Here is a 17,674-nt window from a genome sequence, read left to right on the forward strand (position 1 = left end):
TGTGCGGAGATAAACCAATTGTAGATAGAAAATATTGTTTTGTCACATGCCGTTCTTGTTTTCTAAATAAAATTGTATGAAAATACTTTTATAAAAACTTAACATATCGGTTCAAAAGTCCCGGGCGTAATAGAGAATGTGGGTTTTTTGTTTAAAATTGGCATTATTCGTCAATGTAATCTCAATTAAGAACTACACAATTTTTGCAGCGCCGCTCTAACATTTAAATATCACTTTTGCAGAACGATTTATCTTTTACCTTAAAATAGGCCTTAAATAGCTTCAGCGATAACCTCTTCGTTAAAGCGAAATATCTTACCGCTCCCCATTTTTTTTTTCTGAACAGTCAGTAGTCGCTAGGACCGAAATCTGCCGAATAATTTATGTCGTCTTACCATTGTTTTGAATGACTTGTGGCACGGTACGCTGTCTTGATGAAACAACATTTTTTTCTTTGCCATATGTGGCCGTTTATTTACACTTTCGGCCTTCAAACGTTCCAAATACGATATTCACTGTTGATGGTATTTCCCTTCTGAAGATAGTCGTTGACTCTTACACCCAAAATACCGTGGCCATAACCATTTCCAATCCATTGTTGTGTTTTTGGGCGTTTTAGAGGGTTCATCCGTTACTGTTCACTCATATGGTGCTTATTTTGATTCCGGAGTGAAGTGATAGATCCGTGTTTCATCCATTGTCACACATCGATGCAAAGACTCCTCTTTGTTACGTTTAAACATGACCAAACGTTGCTCAAAATCATCAACACGTTTAATCAACACAACTTTTCCATAGCCAAATACTCATGTAATATAAAACCAACAAATTGTTGTGATATCTTTACGATGTTAGCTAACTCACGAAACTTCACTTTTGATCGCACAAACCGATGTTATAGATTTTTTGATGTTTTCTGGTGTTATCACCTCATTTGGACGTTCACTAAATTCTGCATCATCGGTATCTCTACGACCTCATTTGAAGTCAAAAAACCCACGTTTTATGGTTGTTTCTGATGGAACGGAGTCCTTATAACACTTTTCAAGCCATTGTTTCACTTAATAGCTCATGCTGTAAGAGAAATTGATATTTTTTAAACTTTTCTTATCAGTGTCAACCAATAGTTTTGGAATATTCCTTCTTTGTTTCATCCGTAATTAAATCGCATCCTTTGGTCGCCGGTGATGAAGGCGAAGTTCTTATGGCATTTTTTACACTTGTACCTGGACAAATTGCTATGGGTCACTGTTCATAAGTGGAACTGTATTCGATACCGATGATACGCCAGGATATTTATACTATGCTATTTTTGCATTTATACCGACATTCTTCGAGCAAAAATACCAATCATCTATATGATATTTCTATTCTCTCCACAATTTTGGTTATGAAAATGAAATGACTGACCGCTTTTATATATCCGTTTTACGCGCGTTGCAAAACAATTTAGATAACCCTGGCTTGTCATTGTTTATTACAGCAAAATCAAAGTACCGCAAATACGCAGCTTTGGGCACATTTGTCCCAATTTTTCGATTTCGAACCTGAAATATCCTTGTAACTTGTGGTAATCATTTTCATTTTCAGTATTTAAACTGTGTACTTCTAGTTTTTGTAACACAAAAAGGACACGTTTTACAATTTTTTTAAATTAATCTCTTAGAACTTCAACAATCTGCCAGTGCGCAATAGTTATTACTATATGATTTCCGTTATATAATATAACTCGCCTGACATGTAAAAGATCTCTTCAGTAAGTGATCTGCTGTACAACTTATAATCTTAATCTTATTCTAGATACTATTCTAACTTATGTTAAAGACTATTCGAAATTATTCTAAAGACTATTCTAATCTAAATCTTACTCTATGTGTCTATTAAATTACTGCTGGTTTGTAAGATACACAAAGATAACAAAAACACTTTAGATCGACTTTGGCTAGTTTAAATTCCTGGTGCCGCCACTAACATGGAACGTGATTGGCCTATCAAATTGTGTGAAGTCAGTATTTTCTATGGGCGTTAATTTTTTAGTTTGTTGTTTGAAGGTTTCAGTTTTTGCGTTTTTGTTTAGATCAAGAAATCTTCGTTTTACGTTGTGCATATTATCTGTTTTACATTAATTATTATGGAGTAATAATATAAAAATTGATGACAATGTGTCACTGTAGTAAAAGATGTAGTGTACCGGGGTAAAAATCTACTATGGAAATTAGACATCGTTTCCCAAAAAATGATCTCGCTCCTTTCCAAAAATGAGTTAATCAAGTAAATAGTAGCAAGTTACCAGGATAAACCAAAATGCAAATATATCAACGTCATGCGTCTGTCACGGATATTTTAGTGAAAAATTTAGAATTACCCTTCCTTCACAAACAGGTATTAGGGTAAATGCATATCCAACATTGTTTTATCAGGTACATATAACATTATCTATCTACTACATGTCTGTTTATATATTGTTTGTTTACAGAAAATCAAAACCTACTTATGAAGATGTTAGTAGTAATAAAATTCAATTAATCTACCAAGTTGTTCGTATGCTGTCAGTGTGATGTCTCTACATAAAGAAGTCTTACAAGAAGGTAATAATTAAGATAACTGGATAATCAGTAGTAATAAATACTATTTTAATTGTAAAATATCCCTAAAATATTTGTAATACTTTAACTGTTTAGAACAATCAGTGTTAATAATTTTATTGTAGAGCTATTGTATATTTAAATGTAATTGCTACTTTTAGGGGATTTATTACCTTAAAGAAATCTATTTTGTCTAAATTTACAAACAACTACATTTATTTAACAAATCTTAACCAGGATTGCTTAAAGAATTTTATTGGATCTATTAGAGGTCATGGAGCATCCTTCACCTAGTATGTTCGAGAAATCTTTAAAAGGGTACATCACCACTTCAATTTTTTCACATCATTCTCCCGGAGAAAATTGTGAAGAAGTAGTTAAACAGATTAAATACTGTAAAATATAAATATCTTTAAAAACCACATAAATTTTTAGTGTTCAACTGTCCAATTCATAATATTTTCAAGACCAAATTTTAAAAGTGATTATGAGGTGTGATTGTATTTTTGGTTTAATGAAGTTAATGTAATATCAACAGGGAAAAGGATTTAAAGTTTACCTTCAATATATCAAGATAAGTTAGAACTCTAATAGATCCCATAAAATTGATGGCACTAAACAAATATACTTGGCTTGATGCCGAGTTTCGGTACACTGTCCCAGGAAAATCAACCATCGAGGATTTGTATGTTAAGTTTAGAGGTGGTGAAATGAGCACCGGAGACAGTGAACGCAATGGACAACCAAAAGAGGTTGTTACCGATGAAAACATTTAAAAAATTCAGAATATGATTTTGAATGACCATAAATTGAAAGTGAACTTAATAGCAGATACTCTAAAGATATCAACTGAATATGTACATCATATCATTCACGAATATGTGGGTATGAGAAAGCTCAGTGCTAAGTGGGTGCAGCGCGAGCTCACTTTTAACCAAAAACAACGTCTAGCGCAATAAACCCGAGTTTACATAGCGTTACTGCCCCGTTTGAAGGTCGAAATCGCCGTAAAATGTCCGCATTTGAAGAAGAAGAAAGTGCTGCTTCACCAAGACAATACACCGTGTCACAGGTCAGTGAAAACGATGGCAAGAATCCATGAATTAGGCTTCGAATTGCTTCCTCATCTACTGTATTCTCCAGATCTGGCCCCAAGCGACTATTTTCTGACCTCAGGTCTCGACAGAATGCTCGCTGGGAAGAAATTTTCGTCGAATGCACAGGTGATCGACGAAACTGAGGCATATTTTGAACCAAAGGACAAATCCTGCTACAAAAATGGTATCCTTAATGGGAATTATGTTAAATAAAAACAACAAATTTTTTGTTTTACTATGGTAGGTCGGGAACTTTTTAATTGACCTCTTATATGATATACTTAATATATTTTCAGTTAGAATAGGGTTGTAATATCCGATATTATTCTTTGATGTCATAGCAATATATAGTGATATAATAGACAGTCGGATCTTATATTAGAAATATTGTTAAAATAAATTTTATAAGCATATAATTCTTAAAATCTTGTCTTATTATTTATATTATATGTTTTTGAATTATTATACTCTAATACGAGAGAAATATTATTAACTTAATAGTAGTATAACTTAGTACTTAACACTATGTTAGTATTAATAAATGATTATATGCTTAAATATATGTTAAATGAATATGAAAAAATACATGTTGAATTAAATTTTATTAACATTGGGTAGTACCGGAACCCTCGTAAACAAACACGTAATATACAAGTGGCAATTTAAAGGAAATTATATATAAACAACATAGAACTTGCTTCATTAGTAATTACTACCGTGGTAATAATTGGTAAGAATCTGCTGAAACAGAAAAACATATTAAAAATCATTAAAAATTTCCGCTATTGGTTTTATTAAATTTCAAAAACATTACGCAGTTAAATATATTGTAGTATTATGTAATAGTATATAGTGTAGTATTGTAGTTAAGTCCAAAATTTCCATTTTTAATGACAGATACATGTTAATTAGTGTGTCGTGTTTATTAATATAAAGATACCTACAATTTGGATGCGCAAGAAACTAATTTGAGGGCTCGTTATTCAGATGATTTTTAACTTTTCTCTTATAGAGGAGATCTGTAACCTTGACCCAAAAATTGTTTCCCTTCTCCTCTGGCTAGCTTTGTTAATAATTTTTCATCAAAATAATATTTCTTTGAAATCGCCAGAAATGTTTAACATCCTGAATGTGGGTTACATTCCGGTAAGATAGCAGCCGTTGGTGAAATCACGGTTAACGAGGGAATAATATGTGTACCGATGAAGAGGAGAATGGGATTCATTAACGAAGAAAAATCTATACGTGAATATAAAATTTATTTTCACTTATATCTTAGTTACTAATAAAAACATAAAATAACAAAAAACACCTATACTGCACAAGTACTACACAAATTTATGTTGTATATATTCATTAAATACAAATGTTAAAAAACAAAGCTTCTTAAATGCAAGGATTGTTGGCTGTTTTATTATTTTCATAACGTCTTTCTGTGCCTCTTTATACGGTTGTAGTAAACCCTCTAGAATGAGCTAGAACAATGAACCGGAAAATGCTGCGAGTTTTTTATGCACAAGCTTTTTATGAAGAAGTCGGAAATTAAAATTCGGTATTCATAAGACTTGTATGTGTATAATATTCAGCAATTTTGATATAAGCTGGTATTTATTATATAATGCGGAAATAGTATCTGTTTCAAACCATGTTAGCTTTTTGTATTTAATATGTTTCAATATCTATAAGGTAAGAAAATATAGTCTTCATTACAAAGAACTGGATAATTCTATTTCACTGTTATATCAAGATATTATGGATCCAAATACTAAAAACAAAACACGGATAGTAACAAAGCGTGTTGAAGCATACGGAAGGTATAGCCATGGGATTTGATTACAAATTTGGAAGTTAATATTGTAAAATATAATAACAACATATAATGAATGGATAAGGCAATTTTTTAAAAATTAGTCCATTTCACGTTCAGAAACGTTAAGATTATATTGTAAGTTATATTGAGTATCTCCCTGATCTCTAATAACTCAAGACAAAACTAATAAATTCAATGGCTACCCTGCAGATATGCACAAATGAGTTGTTTCAGTAAAAATAAGATTAAAATTCTAACATGTATGTGATGCTGCCTTCCATAACAAATAAGTACCTAAGTACCTAATAAGTACCTACCTAATACATTTTTATTAGTAAGAGTACATTACCTTGATAATATTATTTATAAAAAAATAAAAATAAAATATAGTCAAGACACTAACTAGTACATCTAATACCATCTATGTTTGTTTCTTTATAAGATGGATCATCAGGTAAATACGAAATATAATTATTTCTAAGTAATAATAACAAGTAAAACAAAATACTACACCGCCATTCATTATTATTAACATCTATCCGTTTAAGTGAAGGATGATTAACTATTATGCTGAAATAATAATCGACGTTTGAGCGTGACTGCGTCCTTATATAGTTATTTTGCAAATATAAATATTTCATATTGCTCACGGATATTGGTACTATGTTATGAAGACTGTTAGCCGTTAATTGATTATGCGATAAATCTAACATTTCAAGACTGTTTAAATTCGAAAATATACCAGGAACAAGTTGGCTCAAGTAGTTCTTGTTTAGATACAAATGTGTCAGCTTCTTCAATGACGCAAATAATCCTACTGGTAAAGAGGACAACTTATTGTCGGTCAGACACAAGACTTGCAATTTTCTTAAGCCTGAAAAAGAGTCCTTTTCCAGTTGTAAAACATTCGATGACAAGTTCAATATTTCAAGCGATTTTAGAGTATTTAAATTATTTTGTAGATCCCTCAGATTATAGTTGGATAGATCGAGAACCTCCAGGTACTTTAGGGGTTTGAATATTCTAGGATCGATGTTGAGATCACTTAGTCCGCTGATATCGATATACCTTAAACTGTACAAGCCTTTGAAGACATTCTTACTCATTCCAGATGATGACGAATTGACGAAGGTTAATCGTTCTAGTTTATAAAATCCCTTGAAACTGCTCGAATTCAACTTATCTAACCTAGAATTAACAATAGTCAAACTCGATAGGTTCATGTTGAGAATTTCTGGAGTATAGAGAGATTTGCTGAAACTGGCATCGAAATTTCTCAAACTCGGCAAGGTGGCAAAGACGTTACCACTGTAGAGGGCATAAGTGTTGGTTAGGTCGAGGCTTTCCAAATCTCTACATTTCTTGAACGCACTCTTGGTAATAGAAGCGATAGGATTTGACGACAAAATGATGTTTTTGATGGTATGGGCTCTGCTGAATGTGCCATCAAGCCAACGCAGGTTGTTATTGGAGAGGTCAATAGTTTTAACAGTAAGATTACTAAAAACATTCGGACTAAGGCTCGAGATGTTTGAACTGGATAAATTTAAGTTCACCAATTTTGACTCAAGGAACAACGGATATTCTAACTTCGACAGATTATTAAAACTCAAATTTAATTCGTTCAATAGCTGCTCATTGAAAAAACCGTCTGATATGTCTGCCAAGCTTGTGTTGGACAAATCAATCGATAATCCTAGAATACTGCGACTCTCACAACAACGAAAATCCAAATTCAACGTTGTCTCGTTAAGAACTGGTAAATAATTGTCTTTTAAAGTAATTTTATTATATATTTTAGTGTCTCTAAGAATATCGGTGAAATCTTGGTATGAATTTGACAAATCAAGATGACCTATATCATTATAATTCAAATGGCATGCTATAAGATTCCTATTGTCCGTAAGATCCAAATTTTGAATGTAAAAATCACTACTATACAAAAATATTTCTCTCAAGTTATTGCTATGACTCAAATTACAACTTATAATATTAGTTTGGAATGACATTCTGAAGTTTTCTAAGTTACTATAACTAAGATCAATGACCGAAAGTGCGTATGACCCTCTGATATAATCGAACAAAGAACTGTCCGGTGAAAAATTATTATGAGCTAAATATAAATGTGTTAGACTCTTCATGCTCTCTAAGAAAGCATAATCATTTATATCATTACTACTCAGATCAAGAATTTTTAACTCATTAAACCTATTCAGTGACTGTATATGATTAATAGATGAGTTGGTTATCCTCAGCTCAGAGACTTGCTGCATGTATTCTTCCCAGGGTATATAAATCCAGTCATCTATATGGCTCAAGTTGCAATTATGCAACTTAATATTGATATGGAAGGTTCCTTTATTGTCCTTAAAATCTCGAATGTGAATTTTCATCTCAAAAATATCGTCCAAATAGTCTTCCATTGTTGCGCCCTCACAGGTTATTGTAAATGTATGGTCTTCAACAGTGTGGAAACATTTTTCACCATAAACAGATTGAAATAGTGCCAAACTTATATACAGGATGATCGTTTTCCTTATTGTATCTATACCTAAAACAAAGTATTTGTAATTTTGTATTCAGTAAAATAATTTGAAAAACATGAAAATGAAATTTATGATCTATCACACTCAAATCTTAGTTGAACCTAAAATTTTGGTTAAAGTTAAATACAAATTTTTCCTTTCTGTATTCTGCGCCATGGTAATCTGTTTCAAAATAATAAGCCACTTGTTTTCTAATCTTCTAAACTGTATTTTTTAATCAGAAAGCTGCAATTTGTGGGCCTAACTCAAATCTTTCTACACCAGAGCTGTCCAAACAATGGCCCTCGGGCCACATGCGTCTCGCCAATTCTTTTTATTTTCTTTATTTAAGTAACAAAATTTTTGCAGAGAGCACATTATAATTTGTAATCCCAAATGATTTTAATGAGCAAATTAGTTTTTCTTCTGGCAACAAGTTTATTTATCTCTACTTTTTCTATTATTTATTTAATATTGTACTAGTTGTTTCCGTCTAACCTACAATTTGCCTTTATGATAACTTAAATCTATGTATATAACTAGGAGGACCCATCGGCGCTATCTCAATCTCTGGTGAATTAATGTTTATACATGTCACTGCTGAATTTTTTAATAAATGCACCTCACTACACAACACTACACAAGATCAGATGGTTTGATTCTTTTGAGTCTGTGTCCTATTTTGGTGGTATCCAGTAGTTGCAATATTCCATTATTCGTATGGGAATGGAGCCTTTCCTCATGCCCTCTAGCATTTCTATTAATTTCTTGTCTGGGTGTGGGTATCTGAAGATCTCGATGTAGGTAATCAGTCCTATAATATTTGGGTGCGCCCACAATACCTCTCAGGACTTTGTTCTGAAAAATGTGTATTTGATTTATGTTACTCTTTGCCGAACTCTTGAACTCCGTATGTCCATATAGGTTTTAGTATTTGCTTATATAATAGCAATTTATTGTGTTCTGGTAATTGTGATTTTCTTCCAATTAGCCAGTACATTTTCCTATATTTCAATTCAAGTTCTTTTCTTTTCGTCTTTATGTGTTCCTTCCAGTGAAGTTTTGCATCGAGATTCATTCCAAGATATTTAGCGTTGTTGCTATATGGAGTGATAGTGTTATTTAATGTTATTGGTGCTTTTACGGTCTCTTTATAGGTGAACTGCACATGTACAGATTTACTTTCATTAATTCTTATTTTCCAAGCTAGCATTCAATTTTTTATATTGTCACCTGCCTGTTGTAATTTTCGTGAGGCTTCTTCACTATTGTCTCCGACAGCTATAATCGCAGTATCACCAGCAAATGTAGCCATCGTAATATTCTCCATTTGTGGGATATCACAAGTTTAGAGTAGATAAAGCATTGGTCCAGTACACTTCCTTGTGGTACCTATGCTTTAGATTTTTTTATTGTAGAGTAAGCTTCTTCTTATTTGACTCTAAACATTCTGGTTGCAATGTATGATTTTAAGAGCTCGGTGTGTTGTTTTGGTAGCATTTTCGGTAGTTTATGAACAAGGCCTTCATGCCAAACCTTATCGAAGGCTTGTGCTACATCTACCGTCTGTTATTCTGTGAAGCTGGTCAATTGTTGAGTGCTTGTTAATAAACCCAAACTGGTGTGTTGGTATTAGGTTTTTTCTGTCTATAATCGATTTTATTCTTTCCAACAGGACTTTTTCAAAAACCTTAGATATTACTGCAGCAGTGATATAGGTCTATAGATTTTATTTCGTTTGGTAACTTCCCAGGTCTTAGGATCATTATAATTTCCGCCATCTTCCAAATGTCTGGGACATGTTTTAATCTAAATGCTGTATTGATGTAATGTATTATTGTAATGTATTCATTTTCTTGGTAGTTCTTGCAGTAATTCTCCTGTTATTAAATCTTAGCCTGATGATTTTCTGGGGTTAATGTCAGTTTTAATAACTTTGGTTAACTCTTTCGGCGTGACTAATTCAATCATCGAATTTCCAGCTTCTATGTCCGGCAAATTAGTTCAATATTAGTTTCGTTGGGTTTGAAAGTTTTTTCTCGGTATTCAGCAAATGCTTCGTGCCCAATTCCCACATAGATCTCTTATAAGTGAACTGTGTAGACATTAGCACTTTAGATATTTTCTGGCTTTCCAGAGTGAGTAATCAGTTTCTTTATCATCTGTTAAATTTCTCAAATAGTCATTTATGGTTTTGTTTTTAATTTCTAGTACTTCCCTTTTCAGTCTTTCGGTTATATTGTTTAAACTATTTTTATTCTCAGTTGTTCTGTTTTGTTACCACTTTTTTCGTAATTTACGTTTTTCAGCTACCATTTGCCTCACTTCTTTTGGATAATTAATTCCTTTAGTTGTACTCTTAATTTCTGGAGTATTATTCCAAGCAGCTTGTTGAATATCAACTACGAATTTTTCTGCTTCAAAATTTAATTGTTCAGTTGTCTTGAGGGGTACATTTATTATTATTATTATTATATTATATTTTCACTCAATGTTTCTTACTATGAAAAAATCTAACAGGTCTGGGGTTTTCTCTTGATCAGTAGGCCAATAAGTTAGTTTTCCAGTTGACATGTAACTACATATTAGTTCAGCAGCTGCTTTATGTAGTTCATTGCCTTTAGTTGTTGTCATTCTGGATCCCCATCTTGTATTTCTCCAGTTATAAATTTTTCTCCCAGGTTGCTTAGGACATTCAAATAATTTTCCTTTTTTGATTGTATCTTGGAGCACAATAAATTGCGACTATTGTATTCTTGTATCTGCTTGATTTAATAGTTACTGCTGCTGCCTGAGCCCGGGTTCTTGGTGGTGGGAAATGTTCTTTTTTATTATTTTTGCACTTCCTCCTCTTGCGGTGTTAGATGGATGGATGGTATGATAAAATGTATATCCTCTAAATTTTATAAAGGATTCTTTTGTTAAATGGGTTTTCGATATTAGGCAAATATCTATTTTTTGCATATCTAGGAGTATTCCTAGATATGTTGCAGGGTAGCGTGATGTTGCCGGATTCCATTAGCATCGGCTAGTCGCTAGCTAGTCGGATATCTTTATTTGCCATTTCGGGTTTTTGGGGCCACAGGCCTAATGTTTTTCATTTCTAGTTTTTCAATCCTTTCTGAAAAATATTCTATCATTTTTTCTTGTTTGTCCAGCTTTCCTATTAGTTTAAGTAACAATTCATTGGTATTTATCTCTACTGAGAAGCGGAAGTTAAGTGAAGAAAACTGTGCATTCAATGAGAAATGGAAATTAGGCTATTTTAATAATTGTTATCTAACAATAACAATAAAGTTAAGTGTTTGATTTGTTTGCAATTTTTTTCTGTAAGTAAAGAATGAGATGATAAACGACACCATACTTCTTTACAGGAAGAAAAGTATGTATGTAAAACATATTGATGGAGCAAGAAAAGTTATGGTAGCTGAGTACAAAAAAAATTAATACAGTAAACAAGTATATTTTCTAAACTAAATACAGAGAATGAGCACAGTTCAGAGGATAGTAACCAAATATGGGTTACTATTTTATTTTTGCCTCAAAAATAAACAAAATTTAAAAATTAACAATCTTATGTTCTAAATATTATAATATAATTATCAAATTGAGCATTAAACAAAATATCGAAATAGACGCTAAATATAGAACAGGTACTCAAAAATGGACTACAAAGAGAAACTTATAATATCTTCTAGGAAAATAACAATTATAAACATTTATCTTATAAGAGATCAAATTACTTTCGTAGACGGAAGAAATCACATAATTTACTTACAAAAATCACATATCCAGTTGTCAAACTCTGGCCCATCACAGTCATTACGTGCCCAGAGCTTACAAATTAAACATCGAATCTACAGTTCTCCTGCTCCATTTTCGGAAAAAAGTTCCTGACAAAACATACATGCTGCATCGGCAGAGTCGTGAGCCTCTCTTCTTATAGAGGCATTTGGTTCAGTATCAGAATCAAATTGGATATCTTCTCCACCTGCACTTTCGTCCCTGGTCTTGGCTTTCTTATTTTCTATACTTCTTTACCTTTGCTTGGATTTCTTATCTTTTGTTTTACTTTCTTTTTCAATTTTTTTCTTATTTATTTCAATAAGGTTATTTTTATATGGAGACGAAGTTATAACCGAGGACACCGCAGCTTTTATTTTATTTTATTAGATGTTTTTCTGACTTTTTTTGGCACGGGACTTGTCATATGGAGATACTAGGCCTAGACTCCTACGATCAATGCTTAAAGACGACGGTTGATAGTCATATGTTGGCTCATGTCCAGTTCCAGAAGTAGATTCTTCTGTTTGAGTCTTAGACCTAGACCTCAAGTTCAGTGATTCGTTTGAAATCAAATTCTCATCATTATGAATAGAAGTCAATGGTGTAAGGGGAAATCTTGGATTGTTAGTCGATGACTCTTCATTATTGTGGTTAGATTTTTTCGGAGTAAAATCTGTACATCTAACTTTCACAGCATTTTATTCCGCTGCAAGAGAATCTGCATCGTTGAATATATTTTTATTTAATGGCCAAAGTCCTGTAACGCAAAAACCATTTTCGCGTGTTTGCACTTTCATGTAAGCTAGCCCAAATAACTCTGCAATGTCAAAAGGGCTCACTGCTCTTTTGTTGTTTCTGATCCAGGTTCGTATTTCTTCGCTGTAGTAAACTTTCAATAACGCCATAAACGTCTTGTCCAACGGTTGTAGCTTGTGGATGGTGTGAGGTGGTAGAGATACAATATCAACATTATTCTCTCTGGCCAAGTCTATTATATCAAGTCTATTATGTCGGGTATGGCTGAAGTGTCCATCTAATATCAGTAAAACTCTTGGGTCTGTTGGTGTTGGGCGTGTAGGCTTTATAAAATGTTTGAACCAATCTGTAAAAATATTCATTTGGATCTAGCCTGCTGAATGTGCAACTCCTTCAGCTCAAACACTTCATTCAGCCAAAATTGACGGAAGAGCTTGAATCCGTAACATTATTTCATCAAACGGTCGCGCAACGAATAGATGACATGATTAATTATATTTTGAAATGTATGTAGTCTATTCAAAGTTTATTTATATATGCGTTATTTATATCAACTCTGAGTTTTAGTTCAGTTTGGCTTTGACGTACAACAAAATTCTAATCTAAATAAAATAATTGAACAAAAATGTCATCAAATATAATTTATTTTAACATTATAGTAAAATTTTCAATTAATTACACAGCCACAATAATTTATAGGTAAGAGTTAAAACCTCTTATCGCTATTGCGGTCAAGAATTTGGTATACGTCTGGCAAATGGACGACGGCCCGTTGTCAGACGTACACAAAATTATTCAAAATATTAGTTATAATCACTACAGGTTAAAAACCGACAAACGTTATTTTAGCACTTTATTATTTTGATAAATTTTAAATTCCTCCGTAATATATTCTATCACTTAGTTCGTTTGTTAGTCGAAAAAAAAGATAGTCAGGGTTACAAATTGATAGCGGCTTTAATAAAATATTTCGAGAATTTTATTGAAAATGTTTTTACCGTGTTGCTGCGAATAACATCGCTTACAAAATGAAGAACAATACGTTAGATTCACCCAAGAAAACCCGTCTACATACGAAGTAGATGATGAATCTTGACCACCTTGATATTGGCTCTACTCGAAAACAATTATACGAAATGTATAAAAACAGTGAGACAAACTATTTTATGGATATAGACATAATTTAATATAATTATTTCACAGAAAATTATTAGTCTCGAAAATATAGATAAAAGAGTTAGGGACATTTTTGAGTTAGGCAGCTTTTTGAGGGATGTACGACATCCTTTCATACGCTCTTACAGGGCATAGGATTTAAATGATCGAAAGATAACCCTCGAGGAGGTTTAATTGAACTTCCAGACATTGCCCTAAAAAGAATTTAATTTTTAAAAACGTACAATAAAATCAAGGAAGATAAATTATATGAATTTGTGTATCTTGATAAAACTTGGATATTTCAAAATGGTTATTGAGGTACTCGTGGCAAGGCAGTAACAAAAATGGTGTAAAGACAACAAAAATTGATGGTAAAAGGTAAGTTACAATAACATTCGATTAGGTATTTCTGGAGCGGTATTAGTATTTTCTTCCAAATCCAAGGACGACTACCATGGAGAAATGAACCATAACGTGTTTTTGTTGTGGTTTGAAAATCAATTGTTAAAAAACCTGCCCAGTGTGTATGCTTGAAGTTTCAGTCAATGTATTAAAAAAAAACAAGGAACATTTCGAACAATACTTAACAATAAAATAACTGATATTGCACATATCTGCATCTCCTATAATGAAAAGTTCTACCGCACTCTTCATACTCATCATAATTAAACATATTGCCAAAGAGTTGAAGAAAAGTTGAAATAAATATTCGGTATGTTGTATTTTGTAAGTGATGTTTGTTATAAAGAATATTCTTATGTGAGGCACAATTATACAATTTTTAATATCTTACCTGTAGTCTTATTTTCCATTTTTAATAATGCTCCAAAAATGGTAAAATGCAGCTGAGAAAACTTATTCTAGTTGTTTTCTAAACTTGTACAATGTCCAATATTTAATGATAAAAAATGCCAAAAAATATAGTGAAAATAATGTCGATAACGAAAAGGATTGTTTCTGAATCACAAGTCTAGACAATGCGCTGAATACCATAAAACGTAATATTTCGAAACTGTTTATTAAATAGTATGTCAATTTTAATTGTGGTAACCTTTCGCCTTTTCAACTATATTCAATTGTGAATATTTATTGTTATTAAGGTATTTTCAAATATAAATAAATGATAATAAATGTACATACAATTTACTTTGCTAGAACGTTGCTGTTCTACAATTTCGATAATTTTTCCATACCGACTAACATGAAATTACAAGTTGAAAACACAACATCAACAAAAATTGTGAAAATTATTAAATTTATAACAAATGTTTATCTCCGCCATCGTCCGCAATTGACAGCTCACGTCACGTAGGCTTATAGTTTATTTGTAATCACAAAATCTATAGAATGGGAACTTAAATGGGCACACCCCTAACCATATTCTTAGTGTGCCACTTGTCTTAACTACTAGAGAACTAGAGGTATAAAAACAACAACTGGTAGGTTTTTTATCTTATCGCCTCGAAATTGATAATGTCCCAAATCCCTGGCTCCAGAAGGTGTCATACATCGGTCTCCAGTTCGACCACAGGATTCAATAGTCAGCCCAAATTCAGCACACTATCTGTAAAGACAATGGCTTGTACAGTCTACTCTTCTCACCCCTCTGCAGAAAAAGTAAACTCCCAATCCCCCAGAAGCGACTATAAAACGCTAATCCGGCCAGTCTGTCTCTTCGGAGCACAAGTTTGGTACAGATAAATCTCTAAGAGACAACTCACAACAAACAAAGTCCCCGGCATACCATAGTAAAACATTTTTTTTTTGGCAAAATTAGTTTTTTTTTATTCAATATAATTCCCTTCAAGGGTGATACACTGATTATAGCGACCTTCCAACTTTTAGATGCCATTTTTGTAGTACGATTTGTCCTTTGCTTCAAAATACACCTCAGTTTCGGCGATCACCTCTTCATTCGACGAAAATTTCTTCCCAACGAGCATTCTTTTGAGATCTGAGAACAGGAAATACTCGCTGGAGGCCAGATCTGGAGAATACGGTCGATGAGGAAGCAATTCGACTGTTGCGTTTTCCCACGTTTTGGAGCGGATTCATCGTGTGCTGTCCACTCGAAGGCCAATTCATGGATTTTTGCCATCGTTTTCACTGACTTGTGACACGGAGCATTGTCTTGGCTAAGCAGCACTTTCCTTTTCTTCAATTGCGGCCGTTTTCGGCGATTTAGTCCTACAAACGCCCCAATAACGCTATGTAATAGTCGCTGTTGATGGTCCTTCTTTTTTCAAGGTAGTCAATGAGAATTATACCATGCGCAAACCAAAATACGGATGCCATAACCTTGCCAGCCGACTGTTGCGTTTTCCCACGTTTTGGTTCATCGTGTGCAGTCCACTTGGATGACTGTCGATTGGACTTCAGAGTGAAATCATCTATTGTCACATATCGACGCAAAAATTCGGGTTTATTACGCTTAATCATATTCAAACACTGCTCCGAATCATCAACTTGTCGTTGTTTTGGTCGCGCGTACCCACTTTGCACAGAGCTTTCTCATACCCAAATTTTTGTGAATGATATGATGTACATGTTGAGTTGATATCTTTAGAGTGTCAGTGTTATTTCATTCAATTTCAATTTATCTTCATTCAAAGTCATTTTGTAGATTATTTTAATGTTTTCGTCGGTGACAACCTCTTTTGGGCACCCACTGCGTTCACCGCCTTCGGTGCTCATTTCACCAGGTCTAAACTTAGCATACCAATACTTGATAGTTGATTTTCCTGGGGCAGTATCCGGAAACTCGGCATCAAACCAAGTTTTTGCTTCAACTGTATTTTTTCCTTTCAAAAAGCAATATTTTATCAACGCGCGAAATTCCTTTTTATCCATTTTTTTCACAATAACAAAAGTTGCTTCACTCAAAATGCAATAATTCACAAACTAATGATCCGACAGCTGTTAAATTTATACACGCATCTTTTGAGAGTTATGGCCAACTAAAAAACATATGGATTTAATTCCAGTAGTGCCATCTATTTGTCAGGCCGGGGATTTTTCAATTGACCTGTTATCCGCTATATCGCAAAAATTCTACCGCCCCCCGTAGTACTCATCATAATTGGCCATATTGCCAGAGAGATGAAGAAAATTTTAAATAAATATTCATTGTGTTATAATTTATAAGTGATGATTTTTATATAAAAAAGTACTTTTATGCCAGACACAACCATAACATCTATAATATCTTGCCTGTCGACTTATTGTCCATTTTAAATAATACTCCATGAATGGTAAACATAAAGCTGAACAAGCAAGTCATTTAGGCGGTTAAAAACAAAGAAGTAGATGACTTAAGCCTCGTAATTTAGAACCATATCATTGATGCTCTACATTCCACTTTCCAACTGAATTTTTATAATTCTTTGGTTGTGCCTGTTTCACGACCGCACCATTTATAGTGCTCAGTAATAAATCACAACTATGCAACTATTATACGAATACTGATCAAAATGATTGGCACAATGATATTCAAAGGAAAATTCAAGATAAAGAAGTTGTCGTTCCGAAGATTCCGATGATCGAATTCCGAAATTTCATTCGTCTTGACGATATGACGTGTCTATTGTGCAGGAAATCAAATTCGTGGGTACAATCCATTATTTCAACTAAGGTTATGAAAATGCATCTACAGTACGTCAGCCATCAGCTAGAAGTAATCAATTCATTAATAGTATTTATCCGTCATGACTAATAGGTAAAATTGCAGTCAGTGGTAACAATTAGAACTATACTTTACTCATTATATGTTTTAGTAATAACATCTATTTTAGGTTAAGTATCCATTGAATATATTGGTACTCATCTGGGGCATAAATATGAAATTTGTTACAAAAATATTGACAAAAGCCGAAGAGAATAAAATCAAAGATCAATTGACTACTCCAAAATTATTGAATACTCTGATTGTTGTTCTAAAACGTTAAAGTATTACATAAG

The 17,674-nt window shown here is 33.0% G+C and overlaps 2 protein-coding genes across 2 annotated transcripts; both read right to left on the minus strand.

The window, feature by feature from the left end:
- Positions 1–4,924: 4,924 nt before the first annotated feature.
- On the minus strand, positions 4,925–14,760 carry LOC143191470 (uncharacterized). Its single transcript, XM_076396610.1, has 2 exons — positions 14,511–14,760; positions 4,925–8,043 (listed from the first exon to the last, which is right to left on the minus strand). The coding sequence occupies exons 1-2, from the start codon at positions 14,527–14,529 to the stop codon at positions 5,891–5,893; spliced, it is 2,172 nt and encodes a 723-aa protein (XP_076252725.1). The 5' UTR covers positions 14,530–14,760; the 3' UTR covers positions 4,925–5,890.
- Positions 12,378–13,024, minus strand: LOC143191482 (uncharacterized). The gene has a single exon (XM_076396635.1). It carries the CDS (start codon positions 12,919–12,921, stop codon positions 12,502–12,504), a length of 420 nt encoding a protein of 139 aa, XP_076252750.1. The 5' UTR covers positions 12,922–13,024; the 3' UTR covers positions 12,378–12,501.
- Positions 14,761–17,674: the final 2,914 nt, after the last annotated feature.

The sequence above is a fragment of the Rhynchophorus ferrugineus genome, unplaced genomic scaffold, assembly GCF_030347505.1.
Source record: "Rhynchophorus ferrugineus isolate W39M unplaced genomic scaffold, kcgeb_rfMv2 rfM1, whole genome shotgun sequence".
Taxonomy (NCBI): Eukaryota; Metazoa; Arthropoda; class Insecta; order Coleoptera; family Curculionidae; genus Rhynchophorus; species Rhynchophorus ferrugineus.

Coding starts and splice junctions, on each gene's coding strand:
- LOC143191482 (XM_076396635.1), bottom strand. CDS start 12,921: ATGAATATTTTTACAGATTGGTTCAAACATTTTATAAAGCCTACACGC.